This window comes from Anolis sagrei, chromosome X (assembly GCF_037176765.1).
Source record: "Anolis sagrei isolate rAnoSag1 chromosome X, rAnoSag1.mat, whole genome shotgun sequence".
NCBI lineage: Eukaryota > Metazoa > Chordata > Lepidosauria > Squamata > Dactyloidae > Anolis > Anolis sagrei.
The window spans coordinates 80,835,241-80,851,728 of record NC_090034.1 but is presented as its reverse complement, the minus strand read 5'-3'; the positions used below and the strand labels follow the sequence as shown (position 1 = coordinate 80,851,728).

The following is a 16,488-nucleotide window of genomic DNA, read 5'->3' as shown; positions in this document are numbered from 1 at the left end:
ACATGGAGATATAGACAGTAGATAGATAGACAGAGGCATAGAGAGAGACAGTCATGGAGATTAGATAGATAGATGATAGATAAACAGAGACAGACAGAAAGACATGAAGATATAGATAGATAGATAGATAGATAGATAGATAGATAGATAGATAGATAGACAGACAGACAGATAGATAGAGGCATACAGACAGACACATGGAGTTTAGAGAGAGAGAGATTGATAAACAGAGACAGACAGAAAGACATGAACAGATAATAGATAGATAGTTAGATAGACAGAGGCATAGAGACACACACACACATGAAGTTTAGATAGATAGATAGACAGACAGGCAGGCAGGCAGGCAGGCAGGCAGCAGGCATACAGACAAACAGACAGACAGACAGACACATGGTTTAGATAGATAGATAGATAGATAGATAGATAGATAGATAGATAGATAGATAGATAGATAGATAGGCAGGCAAGCAGGCAAGCAGGCAGGCATACAGACAGACACATGGTTTAAATAGATAGATAGATAGATAGATAGATAGATAGATAGATAGATAGATAGATAGATAGATAGAGACAGAAGAACAGAGATAGTAGAGAGATGATAGATATATGCAGAGACAGATATAAGTCGATAAAGAGAGAGACTGACAGTGCTGCTGGTTGGAAGACATAGTTGTGCCTCTGAGCATATCCAGAGTGTTGGCTTTCTAAACTACCTCCTTCCAATCCCTTTTTTCCTGGCAGAAGCCTCTGCTCCCTTCTTGGTTTGGGCTGCAACTTCCAAAGAGGCGGAGTTGTGTTTGTAGGGGGAAGGCAATATATCCCCCCCCCCCCCGCCGCCCGAAAAGAAGAGAGAGAGAAAAAAAACCTATCACAGCCAGCAAAAGGGAGGAGTGGACCCCCCAATTTCCCCCGAAGGCTCAAGAGGAAAGGGTGTTTTGCATGCCTCCCAGATGCCAAGACAGCTGCGGTTCCCCCTCGACACCCCTCTCCCAAGTCTTTCTTTCTCTCTCTCTCTCTTTCCTTTTAAGTGGGTCTTTTTTTAAAGATGCCCAAAGAGGGTTGCAACTTTGGAGCTTCACTTTAAGCCTCCCCCAAAACAACTAGTTGGATCCGTCGGCAGAAGGAGGCACGAAGGGGAAACCCGATTCTATTTCGTTTAGAAATATTGAGAAAGATTATTTGTATTTTTTAAGAAATCCAAATCTCCGCCTGGCAGTCGGGAAAATGCATTGGAAAACCGGGAATATCAAGGAGGAAAGGTACTACTTGCAGGTAAGGAAGCGCCGGGGAAAATCCCTCGTTTGGGTATTTCTATAGCGACTATAATACATATCAACACACAAATATGATATTGTATTGTATTATATTTAGATTATACTAGCTGGGGTTGTTAGAAGAAGGCATTGTTTGCTTTTGGATGCTGGGGAATATCATTTAAGTTTGGTCCAGATCCCTCGTTGGCTGGATTGAGTGCTCTCTGGATCAGGGAGAACTACAACTCCCACACACACAACACACACACACACACACACACACACACACATCTCGCATGCTGATACTATTATAATATACACACATATGCACATATTGCATGCTCATAATATATACCCCTCATGCTGATAGATAGATAGATAGATAGATAGATAGATAGATAGATAGATAGATAGATAGATAGATGGATGGATGATAGGATAGATAGATGATAGGATAGATAGATAGATAGATAGATAGATAGATAGATAGATAGATGATAGGATAGATAGATAGATAGATAGATAGATAGATAGATAGATAGATAGGATAGGATAGATAGGATAGATAGATAGATAGATAGATAGATAGATAGATAGGATAGATAGATAGATAGATAGATAGATAGATAGATAGGATAGATAGATAGATAGATAGATAGATAGATAGATAGATAGATAGATGGATGGATGATAGGATAGATAGATAGATAGATAGATAGATAGATAGATAGATAGGATAGATAGGATAGATAGGATAGATAGATAGATAGATAGATAGATAGATGATAGGATAGATAGATAGATAGATAGATAGATAGATAGGATAGATAGGATAGATAGATAGATAGATAGATAGGATAGATAGATAGAGAAAAGTATACAGCATGCAATACACATATAAATATTATCAGCTTGCTATAAATATACTATAAAAATAGCATATTTCAGCCTGACAGAGACATGTATCTATAGTATAAGAATCTCAGCATTTGTATTTGACCATATTAAGCTGATCATACAAAATAATATAAAATAATAGAAATATGTATACACAATGCATTCTCATATTGTTATAATATGCACATATACAATCTATATATATATATATATATACACAAAAATGCTCTGTGCATAATGAGTACCTTAAAAACGAAAGAATCAAGGAACGAAATCACACCAAATTTGGCAGCAAAACGTCTCACTACACAAGGAGTGACCATCACTCAAAAATTTATGCTTTTGTCATTTGGGAGTTGTAGTTGCTGGGATTTATAGTTCACCTGCAATCAAAAAGCATTCTGAACTCCACCAATGATGGAATGGGACCAAACTTGGCACACAGACCAATAGCAAATACTGGAAGGGTTTGGTGGGCATTGACCTTGAGTTTGGGAGTTGTAGTTCACCTACATCCAGAGAGCACTGTGGACTCAAACAATGGTGGATCTGGACCAAACTTGGCACGAATATTCCATATGCCTAAATATGAACACAGATGGAGTTTGGAGGAAATAGACCTTGACATTTGGGATTTGTAGTTACCGGGATTTATAGTTCACCTGCAATCAAAAAACATTCTGAACTCCACCAATGTTGGAATGGGACCAAACTTGGCACACAGACCAATAGCAAATACTGGAAGGGTTTGGTGGGCATTGACCTTGAGTTTGGGAGTTGTAGTTCACCTACATCCAGAGAGCACTGTGGACTCAAACAATGATGGATCCGGACCAAACTTGGCACAAGCGCTCAATACGCCCAAATAGGAACACAGATGGAATTTGGGGGAAATAGACCTTGACATTTGGGAGTTCTGGTCACTGGGATTCACAGTTCAAATACAATCAAAGACCATTCTGAACCCCACGAACGACAGAACTGGGGCAAACTTCCCACACAGAACCCCCATGACCAACAGAAAATACTTAAGGTCACCCAGTCCAACTCCCTTCACCAGGGCAAGAAAACGTAATCAAAGCCGTCCTGACAAAGAAGCATCCAGCCATAGATATAGAGACGAGATATATTTGATTCACACACATAGAGAAATAGTATCCTAGATTTGAAAGGGACCCTTAAAGAAGGACAATAATATGTTGCATGTTCCAGGGTGGACAAACCAGGCACTCTCCACATCAACACTGACATAGAAACAACAAGAAATACTGTTTACCCACAAGCATAAGGAAATTACATATATTAAAAACCAACACTTTCTCATCCCCTTTATTTTCCAGATCACTAGAATGGGCCACAGCAACGCGTGGCAGGGGACAGCTAGTATACTATAAAAATAGCATGGAATACACACATAATATGAAATATTTCAGCTTGACAGATACATGTATCTGTAGTATAGGAATTTCAGCATTTGTATTTGACTATATTAAGCTGATCATACAAAATAATATAAATATGTATACATAATGCATTCTCATATTGTTATAATATACACATATACAATATTATATATACACATATATAATATACAATATTATATATGTGTAGATAGATAGATATAAACAAAATACACACACATATATAATTATATCTATGCATATAATTTTATAATAATTAATTGTACATATAAACTACCTTATATAATATACTATAATATATATTATATAAATAATATGCTATTATAATATAGTAATTTTATATTATAAATAAATATAAGCTATTATAAAGTAATATATAATTGGGTCGTTGTAGGTTTTTTCGGGCTATATGGCCATGGTCTAGAGGCATTCTCTCCTGACGTTTCGCCTGCATCTATGGCAAGCATCCTCAGAGGTACAACCTCACTACCTCTGAGGATGCTTGCCATAGATGTAGGCGAAACGTCAGGAGAGAATGCCTCTAGACCATGGCCATATAGCCCGAAAAAACCTACAACAACCCAGTGATTCCGGCCATGAAAACCTTCGAATATATATATATATATATATATATAATTACATATTACTTTGATAATTATTTTAATAATTACTTTAATAATTATAATTATATATATTATATATTATATATAATTATATATTATATATTATAATAATAAGATATAAATATCATATTTATTTATAATATTATTTTCCATGCTATTATAATATAGTAATTTTTATATTATAAATAAATATAAGCTATTATAAAGTAATATATAATTATATATATCTATATATAATTACATATTACTTTGATAATTATTTTAATAATTACTTTAATAATTATAATTATATATATTATATATTATATATAATTATATATTACTTTATGATAGCTTATATTTATTTATAATATAAAAATACTATATTGTAATAGCATGGAAAATAGTATTATAAATAAATATGATATTTACATCTTCTTATTATATTATATTATAATAAATTATAATAAAATAAGATATAAATATAATATTATTTTCCATGCTATTTTTGTGTGATATATATAAAGAGAGAGGGGGGAGCCTGCTGATAATATTTATATGTGTATTGCATGCTGATACTTTCAGAATAGCTCTATGTAGCACATACTTACGATATATATTATATTATAATATTATATTATAATATTATATTATATGAAATTATATGAAATTATATTATATGAAATTATATTATATTATAATATTATATTATATGAAATTATATGAAATTATATTATATTATATGATATTATAATATTATATTATATGAAATTATATGAAATTATATTATATTATAATATTATATTATATGAAATTATATGAAATTATATTATATTATATGATATTATAATATTATATTATATTATATGAAATTATATTATATTATATTATTATATTATATTATTATACTATATTATATTATATTATAAGAAATTATATCATTAAAATTGTGTGTGTGTGTATGTCTCCGCTCATATTGTAATGCAAATCCACACTGATAGACTGGGATCTACTTCAGTGTAACCTGTGTTTACACTGCGGTAAATCCCAGTCTGTCAATGGGTCTACTCTACTGAGAAACCCACCAATGGCTTTCGGGTTCTGTTCGCCTGTCCGGAATGGAAGGCTTACTTCTGAATAAAGCAAGACAAATGGAGTGGAGGGGTCCCAATCCTAAAAAGGCACAATTGACCCGCTTCTCTTTCCTATTAAAATCAATGATCTGTGGGCTCTTAAAGGGAAACCGATGGAAGTTACTTTGCAACCGGTGTCTGTGGAAATCAACGCTTCCTAAAGAAGGAATGTCATGATTGTTCTAAAACATTAGGGTTGTCTCTGAATCATGATCACAGAAAAGGCACAGAGCAAAAGAGCTAGATAATATACCCTTATTATATAGTAAATGAAGACTACATAGATAGATAGATAGATAGATAGATAGATAGATAGATAGATAGATAGAGGAGTGTGAGGTGAAAGCCTCTGAGTCCCATTGCAATGCCTGCTTTGCTACTCTCTGGTTAGTAAGAATAGATAGGTAGATAGATAGATAGATAGATAGATAGATAGATAGATAGATAGATGAGTGTGAGGTGAAAGCCTCTGAGTTCCATCGCAATGCTTGCTTTGCTACTCTCTGGTTAGTAAGAATAGTTAGATAGATAGATAGATAGATAGATAGATAGATAGATAGATAGATAGATAGAGGAGTGTGAGGTGAAAGCCTCTGAGTCCCATTGCAATGCCTGCTTTGCTACTCTCTGGTTAGTAAGAATTGTTGGATAAATAGATAGATAGATAGATAGATAGATAGATAGATAGATAGATAGATAGAGAAGTGTGAGGTGAAAGCCTCTGAGTCCCATTCCAGTGCCTGCTTTGCTACTCTCTGGTTAGTAAGAATAGATAGATAGATAGATAGATAGATAGATAGAGGAGTGTGAGGTGATAGCCTTTGAAGCCCATTGATACGGTCACCCTAAGCCTTGGAAGTTGGTATTATTATTATTACAGAGATAATATCTAATGTAATATTATAGCCTTAGTTAATAAGAATGGATGGATGGATGGAGAGACGGGGGGAATGTGAGGTGATAGCCTTTGAGGCTCATTGATATGGTCACCTTAAGGCTTGGACGTTAGTATTATTATTATTACAGAGATAATATCTAATGTAGTATTATAGCCTTAGTTAATAAGAATGGATGGATGGATGGATGGATGGATGGAGAGAGCGGGGAGTGTGAGGTGATAGCCTTTGAGGCTCAGTGATATGGTCACCCTAAGCCTTGGACGTTGGTATTATTATTATTACAGAGATAATATCTAATGTAATATTATAGCCTTAGTTAATAAGAATGGATGGATGGATGGATGGATGGATGGGGGGGGGGGAGTGTGAGGTGATAGCCTTTGAGGATCATTGATATGGTCACCTTAAGGCTTGGACGTTAGTATTATTATTATTACAGAGATAATGTCTAATGTAATATTATAGCCTTAGTTAATAAGAATAGATGGATGGATAGATAGAAGAGTGTGAAGTTATAGCTTCTGAGTCCCATTGCATGCCTGCTTTGCAACTCTCTGGTTAGTAAGAATAGGCAGATTAGATAGATAGATAGATAGATAGATAGATAGATAGATAGATAGATGAGTGTGGAGTGATAGCCTCTGAGTCCCATTGCAATGCCTGCTTTGCAACTCTCTAGTTAGTAAGAATAGAATAGTAAAGTTCCATGTTACTGGTGTTAATTTAACACAATTAGAACTTCCATAGATAGACAGACAGACAGACAGACAGATAGAGATAGAGGAGTGTGAGGTGATAGCCTTTGAAGCCCATTCATAAGGTCGCTTTAAGGCTTAGAAGTTAGTATTATTATTATTACAGAGATAATATCTAATACTGTATAACATTATAGCCTTAGTTAATAAGAATGGATGGATGGATGGAAAGATAGATAGAGAGATAGAAGAGGTGATAGCCTCTGAGTCCTGTTGCAATACCTGCTTTTCTACTCTCTGGTTAGTAAGAATAGATAGATAGATAGATAGATAGATAGATAGATAGATAGATAGATGGAGGAGTGTGAGGTGATAGCGTTTTTTTGGCCACTGATATAGTCACCTTAAAGGTTGGACGTTGGTATTATTATTACAGAGATAATATCTAATGTATTGTAAGAATGGATGGATAGATAGTGTCAGCCTTTGAGCCTTGAAACTATGGTTCCTATGGCAGTGAAGTAAATTTAGCCCATATATATATATATATATATAGGCAAGAAACCTATCCGTATGATAGATAGAAGTCTATATATGCGAATGATTTTTGTGTGCACTTATATAAACACACACACACTCAATCATATTAGAGACACCACCTATTACTATGTATGTATATATAAGCACATACACAAATAACTTTATGTATATATATGAGAGAAACAGCCTATTATTATATATGTCTGTATATGTAAACACATAAGCAAAACTTATATGTGTGTGTTTATATAGAGATATACATAAAGTAATAGACTGTGTCTCTCATATCTATATCTGTGTATGTGTAGTCCGGATTAGTAATATAAAATAAAGGGATGGAAAGAAAGAAAGAAAGAAAGAAAGAAAGAAAGAAAGAAAGAAAGAAAGAAAGAGGTAAAGTTTGATATATGCCAGCCTTGAAATCCATCAGTTACTATGAATGGATATATGAATGGATAGAGAAAAGGATGGATAGAGATGTAAGATTATAGCCACTGAGTCCCATTGATATGCCAGCCTGAAAACTCACTGGTTCATATGGATGGATAATTAGTTTGCAAGCCTGAGGGCTGGGAACTGTTTTGTGGTTCTTTTTACTTCTAAAAGGCCCCGGACAGTGATGGCGCTATATAAATAAATAATGATGCTACTAATAAGAATAATAAATAGACATGGGAGTATAAAGTGATAGCCTCTGAGCCCCATTAATATGGTAACCTTACCACTTGCTGGGCTGGATGGATGGATGGATGGATAGATAGATAGATAGATAGATAGATAGATAGAGGTCTGTGAGGTCCTCTCTCTCTCTCTCTATCTATCTATCTATCTATGACTTGGAAATTATTATTATTATTATTAAATAAATAGGTAGATAGATAGATAGATATTGTATTATAGTCCGATTGCAATGCCAACCTTAAAATACTCTGAGAAAGAAGGAAGGAAGGATGATAGATAGATAGATAGATAGATAGATAGAGATAGCCTTTGAGCTCCGTTAATAAAGTAGTCTCAAAACTCTTTGCTATTAGTATTACAGAGATAATATCTAATGTATTGTAATATTATAGCCACTGAGTCCCATTGCAATGCCTGTTTTTCAACTCTCTGGTTAGTGAGAATAGATAGAGGTGATAGTTTTTGAGATCCATTAATATGGTTACCTTAAGGCTTGGAAGTTGATATTATTATTACAGAGATAATATGTAATGTATTATAATGTTATAGCTTTGGTTAGTAAGAATGGATGGATAGACAGATAGATAGACAGACAGACAGACAGAGGAGTGTGAGGTGATAACCTTTGAGTCCCATTCATAAGGTCACTTTAAGGCTTGGAAGTTGGAATTATCATTATTACAGAGAAAATATCTAATGTGTTGTAATGTTATAGCCTCTGAGTCCCATTATGATGCCTGCTTTGCAACTCTCTGGTTAATAAGAATAGATGATAGATAGATAGATAGATAGATAGATAGATAGATAGATAGATAGAGATGGAGATGTGTGAGGAGATAGCCTTTGAGACCCATTGATATGGTCGCCTTAAGGCTTGGAAGTTGGTATCATTATTGCAGAGAGAATATCGAATATATTCTAATATTATAGCCTTGGTTAATAAGAATGAATAGATGGATGGATCGATGGATAAATAGATACATACATAGACAGATAGATAGAGTGTGAGGTGATAGTCTCAGAGTCCCATTGCAATGTCTGCTTTGCAACTCTCTAGTTAGTAAGAATAGATAGATAGATAGATAGATAGATAGATAGATAGATAGATAGATAGATAGATAGAGATGGAGATGTGTGAGGGCATAGCCTTTGAGACCCATTGATATGGTCGCCTTAAGGCTTGGAGATTGGTATCATTATTACAGAGAGAATATCTAATATATTCTAATATTATGGCCTTGGTTAATAAGAATGGATCGATGGATGGATCGATTGATAAATAGATACATAGATAGGTAGATAGATAGATAGATAGATAGATAGAGGAGTGTGAGGTGATAGCCTCTGAGTCCCAATGCAATGTCTGCTTTGCAACTCTCTAGTTAGTAAGAATAGCTAGCTAGCTAGCTAGCTAGCTAAAAAGATAGATAGATAGATAGATAGATAGATAGACAGACAGAAAGACAGACAGACAGACAGACAGACAGACAGACAGACAGACAGATAGGAGAGTGTGAGGTGATAGTCTTTGAGGCCCACTGATATGGTCACCTTAAGGCTTGGAAGTTGGTATTATTATTACAGAGAGAATATCTAATGTAATATTATAGCCTTAATAAGAATGAATGGATGGATGGACGGACAGAGAGACAGACAGACAGACGAGTGTGAGGTGATAGCCTCAGAGTCCCATTGCAATGCCTGCTTTGCAACTCTCTGGTTAGTAAGAATAGATAGAGAGACAGACAGACAGACAGACAGACAGACAGATAGCCTTTGAGGCCTATTGATATGGTCGCCTTAAGGCTTAGAAGTTGGTATTATTATTATTACAGAACTAATTCTGCTCCTCTTGTCTGGGATAGCTAATACCCTGAAGACAGGAGCAGAATTAAAACTATCTTAACAGATTAGAGAGATGATTGGCCAAAACTAACAAAATGAAGTTCAGCAGAGGCGAATGCAACATACTCCACTTAGGCAGAAAAAAAGTGAAATGCAAACATACAGAATGGGGGACAATGCCTGGCTTGACAGCAGGACATGTGAAAAAGATCTTGGAGTCCTCCTGGACAGGAAGGTGAACGTGAGTCAACAATGTCATGCTGCAGCAAGAAAAGAAAAACAATGGGATTTTGGCCTGCATAAATAGGAGTCTAGTGTCTAGATCCAGGGAAGTCATGCCACCACCCATTCTGCCTTGGTCAGACCACACCTGAAATAACACTGTGTCCAATTCTGGGTACCACAATTGAAGGGAGATATTAACAAACTAGAATGTGTCCAGAGGAGGGCAACTAAAATGATCAAGGGTCTGGAGAGCAAGCCCTATGAGGAGTGGCTTAAGGAGCTGGGCATGTTTAGCCTGAAGAAGAGAAGGCTGAGAGGGAATATGATAGCCGTGTATAAATATGTGAGAGGAAGTCACAGGGAGGAGGGAGCAAGCTTGTTCACTGCTTCCATGGAGATTAGGATGTGGAACAATGGCTTCAAACTACAAGAGAGGAGATTCCATCTGAACATGAGGAAGAACTTCCTGACTGTGAGAGCCATTCAGCAGTGGAACTCTCTGCCCCGGAGTGTGGTGGAGGCTCCTTCTTTGGAAGGTTTTAAACAGAGGCTGGATGGCCATCTGTCAGGGGTGATTTGAATGCAATATTCCTGCTTCTTGGCAGGGGGTTGGACTGGATGGCCCATGAGGTCTCTTCCAACTCTTTGATTCTATGATTCTAATGGGTTGAGCCGCCCCTGGGGACCACTTTATGCAGAGAGGCCAATTTAATGAATTTACTACGTGATAAAACTTTCCAGCAGCATGCATAAGAATGAGGAAGTACTCCATCAAAAGACGCTGTGTCACAAGTGGAATGTGAAGCGGCAGCTCCCCCTGTGGCTGGAACGTAGCATACCCTCATGAAACCAGAAAAGCTGGAATGCCTCAATGTCTGCCTATCAGGGGCGGCTCGTCCATTACGCGAAGTAAGCGGTCGCAGAACACTTTTTTTTGTCAGGGGTGCAGAGGCGCCTCTTGAGGAGCACCCCCTCAACTCACAACAGCCCTAGCAGTCCGGGGGGAGCCTCAACTTTGTTGCCTCGCTACCGGGTGATCGTCTTCCCAAAGGGGCCTAGCCCCTCACAGGGTGTGCGAGCAGAGCCGGCGCTCAATAGTTCTCCAAGTTCGATCCCTTCCCCATGACTGGCTCCCTTTCCCGTTCCCTCCCGGCGCTCCACCCGCCTGCTCTCCTCTCCCCAATCAGCGGGTGGGCCAAGGGGTGGAGCCACCACGCCTGGCCCGCTTCGGGTCCATCCCAGCGTGCGCACCAAAAGTCGCCTCTTCTCCTGACTTTTTCTTCAGCCATTGGGACCAAGAGAGAGAGAGAGAGAGAGAGAGAGAGCCCCTCCGGCTGGAGGTATCTCCCACCTCCGCTCCCTCCTTAGTTTTTGCGCCTACCTTCAGGAAAGGTGGGCATCTCCACCTCTGTCTCTCTCTCTCTCTCTCTCTCTCTTGGTCCCAATGGCTGAGGAGAAAGCCAGGAGAAGAGGTGACTTTTGGTGCACAAAGCAGGCCAGGCAAGGGAGCAAGTGCGGCAAGTGTAGTTACTGGGATGTATAGTTCACCTACAATCAAAGAGCATTCCGAACTCCACCATTGATGGAATTGAACCAAATATGGCACACAGAACTCCCACGAGGAACAGAATATATATATCAATGATTGGTTGGGGCGGGGGGGGGGGGGGGCAGGCAAAATACTGTTTGCTTACAGTTGAAAATTACCTAGGGCCACCTCTGCTGCCTATATATGTTGTATGTCTAAATGGCATAAAATGTTTGCCCGGTATATGTACATTGTAATCTGCCCTGAGTCCCATGGGGGGGGGGGGGGGTGAGAAGGGTGGAATATAAATACTGTAAATGGATAGATAGATAGATAGATAGATAGATAGATAGATAGATAGATAGACAGATAGATATTAGTGTCAGCCTTTGAGCCTTGAAACTGTGATTAAAATATAGCAGGGGTGGGGTAAGGTTATCCCCCTTGAGCTCCAGTTTTGGGGGCCAAGTGGGTTATAAATAGATATAACAATGCCTAGGCTGCAACCTCTGAGTCCTGTTAGGGTCCCAGCTTGAAAACTGGCTCCCCAGGGCTACATGGCTATTAAAATCCATATCCCATTGTGGTCCATTTTCCCCAAAGCCTTTCTAAAGTGCAAGTCTGGGGGTCTCTCTCTCGACCCTTGTCAATGGCAGAGCTTGGCTTTGCCTGGTGGATTCCCTCCTCCCTCCCAACCCGCCCTGCAAGTAAACAACAACAACAACCAAACAACAGCAACAACAACTCTCCTTGCATCTGCCTCCTCTTTTCTCCCCCTTCAAATATCTTTTTAATCCGACTCAAAGGCACCAGCTGGAAGGAGAAGCGCCCAGAGCCGGAGGGCTCGACCTGATGGATGGGAAGGGTCTCCCAAGCCCTTAAAGAAGGGAAGGAGAGAGAGAAATGGGAGGAGGGAGGGATGGAGGGGAGGGAATGCAATATTCCTAGATATTTTCTTTTTAAAGTGGGTTTTAAACACAGTAGGAACAGAAGCAATTCGCACCTCCCTAGTTTTCCATAGCAAGAAGTCAAAGCAGTTGACTTGGCAGTTAAACTGCATTAATTCTGCAGTGTAGATGCTCCCCAAGACACAACTGATCCAAATGACAGAGAAAGATATCACATCTAAACATAGTAACCCAACTGATAGCAACCCAACTACAACATTAAACCCATAGTAGCTGTTCTGATTGGAGTAGAGCTTTAGTAGTAACCTAACTCCAACTATATTAGTTATATTAACTATATTAGTTATATTATATATAATATTAACTAATAGTTATATTAACTATATTAGTTATCTATATAAATAAAAATGTAATGTGGGATTCACAGAACTCAAAAACCACTGGACGAATTGACACCCAATTTGGACACAAGACACCTAACAACCCAATGTATGTCCTTCACTCAAAAAAATTGATTTTGTCATTTGGGAGTTGTAGTTGCTGGGATTCACTTACAATCAAAGAGCATTCTGAACCCCACCAACGATGGAATTGAACCAAACTTGGCACACAGTTCTCCCATGACTAACAGAAAATACTGGAAGGGTTTGGTGGGCAGTGTCCTTTGGTTTTGGAGTTGTAGTTCACCTACATCCAAAGATCACTGTGGACTCAAACAATGATGGCTCTGGACCAAACTCTACAAGAATACTCAATATGCCCAAATATGAACACTGGTGGAGTTTGGGAAAAATAGAATCTTGATATTTGGGAGTTGTAGTTCCTGGGATTTATAGTTCACCTACAATCACAGAGCATTCTGAACCCCACCAACGATAGAATTGGGCCAAACCAACCACGCAGAACCCCCATGTGGACCACAGTAACTAATAATAATTAACTACAATAATAATAATAATAATAAACTATATTAGTTATATTAACTATATTAGTATCCCAAATAGTCTAGTTCTAATGGGAACAGACCCATGGTAGTCCAGCTACAGCATTAGTCCCATAATAGCCAACTTCTAATTGAAAATTAGAAATGCTCCCCAGTGACATTAGACTCAAATTACATGAACAAGAACAGACCCGTAGCAGCCTAACTACAACATTCAATCCATAGTAGCCTAATTTTAATTGGAATGGTAACCCAATTACAACTGGGGTCATTGAAACAATCCATAATTCCCATTGATTCCTAGACCCCTTCTACAGTGCCATATAAAATCCAGATGATCTGCTTTGAACTGGATTACATGGCTTTGTAGACTCATATAATCCACTTCGAAGAAGATAATGTGGATTATCTGCATTGGGAATGTTAGATTCTCCCTTTTTCCTAGCCAGGGAGGCAAGCTAATAATAATAATAATAATAATAATAATAATAATAATAATAATACTAATAATACTAATAATAATAATAATAAATTTAGACTGAAGCCTAACACAATCAGGGGGCAAGCGAAGAAGAAGAAGAAGAGGAAAAAGAGGAAGAAGAGGAAGTAGAGGAAGAGGGGGCAAGCTAATAATAATAATAATAATAATAATAATAATTAGACTGAAGCCTAACACAATGGGGGGGGGCAAGCGAAGAAGAAGAAGAAGAAGAAGAAGAGGAGGAGGAAGAAGAAGAAGAAGAAGAAGGAGGAGGAGAAGGAGAAGAAGGGGGAGAAGAAGGGGAAGAAGAGGAAGAAGAAGGGGAAGAAGAAGGGGAAGAGGAAGGGGAAGAGGAAGAAGAAGAGGAAGAAGAAAAAGAAAAAGAAGAATATAGTATTTAGACTGAAGCCTAAACAATAAGGGAAGCAACAATCAGGGGCAAGCTAATAATAATAATAATAATAATAATAATAATAATAATAATATATTTAGACTGAAGCCTAACACAATCAGGGGGCAAGCTAAGAAGAAGAAGAAGAAGGAGAAGAAGGGGAAGAAGAGGAAGAAGAGGAAGAAGAAGGGGAAGAGGAAGGGGAAGAGGAAGGGGAAGAGGAAGAAGAAGAGGAAGAAGAAGAGGAAGAAGATAAAGAAAAAGAAGAATAAATTTAGACTGAAGCCTAAACAATAAGGGAAGCAACAATCAGGGTCAAGCTAATCATAATAATAACTATTATTATTATTATTATTATTATTATTTATTATTATTATTATCGACAGAAGACTGAACGATCAGGGAAGCAAACAAGAATGATAATGACAATGATAATATAACGATATGATAGAATATATTTAATGTAATAATAATAGTAAATATCTCTAGGCAGAAGTCCAAACAATCAGGGAAGGAACAAACAAGGGGACAAACAAATTGTTGTTGTTGCTATTGACAGAAGTCCAAACAACTATGGAAGCCAGCTAGTATAATAATGATAATCAATATCTTTAGACAGAAGTCCAAACGATCAAGGAAGCAACAATCAGGGATCAATCATCTGTATTGAAAGGGGAAGTGAAGCGCGTTTGGAACAGATCAGAGTCCCTTCTTGGGTCCTGATCCGAAAGGGTTTGACTCCGAATCGGAGGCAAGGCACCTCCTCTGGAAAAGTGGGTTAGACTCCCAGGATCCATGGTTGTTTGGACTTCTGTCAATAGCAACAACAACAACAACAACAACATATATATATAGAGAGAGAGAGGGGGGGGAGTAATACATAAAGTATATTCCTTTAAAACAATCAGGGAAGCAACAACCAGGGAAGGAACAATCAAGGGGGCAAGAAAAATTATTATTGTTATTATTCTTATTTTATTGTTGACAGCAGTATGTGTGTGTGTATATATACATATTGCTATATATATTACTTTAAAACAATCAGGGAAGCAACAACCAGAGAAGGAACAATCAAGGGGACCAAACAAATTATTATTGTTATTCTTAGTTTATTGTTGACAGAAGTGTGTGTGTGTGTATACACACACTATATATATAAACACACTAAACATATATATATACACAGACACACACACACACTAGCCGTCCCCTGCCACGTGTTGCTGTGACCCAGTCTGTGTATATGTGTTTTGTGTGTGTATATGTTTATATGTGTGTATATATTTGTGTGTGTGTGGTTTTGTGCATGCATTGTAATGTACTTTTTATGTTTTTATGCTTTTAAAGTCTCTTTTGCTGTGTTAGGAGGGTCACTCGTTGGCCTGCTATGTGTGTCTTGTGTCCAAATTTGGTGTCAATTCGTCCAGTGGTTTTTGAGTTATTTTAATCCCACAAACGAACATTAAAATGTTATTTATATAGAAGAAGAATATATATATATATATTATTTTGTTCTTATTTTATTGTTGACAGAAGTATGTGTATATATATAGAGAGAGAGCTATATATAGAGAGAGAGTAATATATAAAGTATATTATTTTAAGACAATCAGGGAAGCAACAACCAAGGAAGGAACAATCAAGGGGACCAAGCAAATTATTATTGTTATTAATCTTATTTTATTGTTGACATATATATATATAGAGAGAGAGAGAGAGAGAGAGATCTTCTTCTTCTATATAAATAAAAATGTAATGTTCGTTTGTGAGAATAACAGAACTCAAAAACCACTGGACAAATTGACACCAAATTTGGACAGCATACACCTAACAACCCAATGTATGTCCTTCACTCAAAAAAAATTGATTTTGTCATTTGGGAGTTGTAGTTGCTGGGATTTATAGTTCACCTACAATCAAAGAGCATTCTGAACTCCACCAATTATGGCATGAACCAAACGTGGCACACAAGGCTCCCATGACTAACAACACACACACACACACACACACACACACACACACACATATATATATAAGCTGTCC

The 16,488-nt window shown here is 37.3% G+C and overlaps 1 protein-coding gene across 1 annotated transcript in view; it reads left to right on the top strand.

Moving 5' to 3' along the window:
- Positions 1 to 839: 839 nt before the first annotated feature.
- Positions 840 to 16,488, top strand: part of TFAP2E (transcription factor AP-2 epsilon) — a 111,298-nt gene continuing 95,649 nt past the window's right edge. Inside the window, exon 1 of the mRNA XM_060784182.2 lies at positions 840 to 1,275. Within this exon, the coding sequence (XP_060640165.1) occupies positions 1,228 to 1,275 (48 nt within the window). The 5' untranslated portion in view covers positions 840 to 1,227. The remainder of the gene's footprint in view (positions 1,276 to 16,488) is intronic.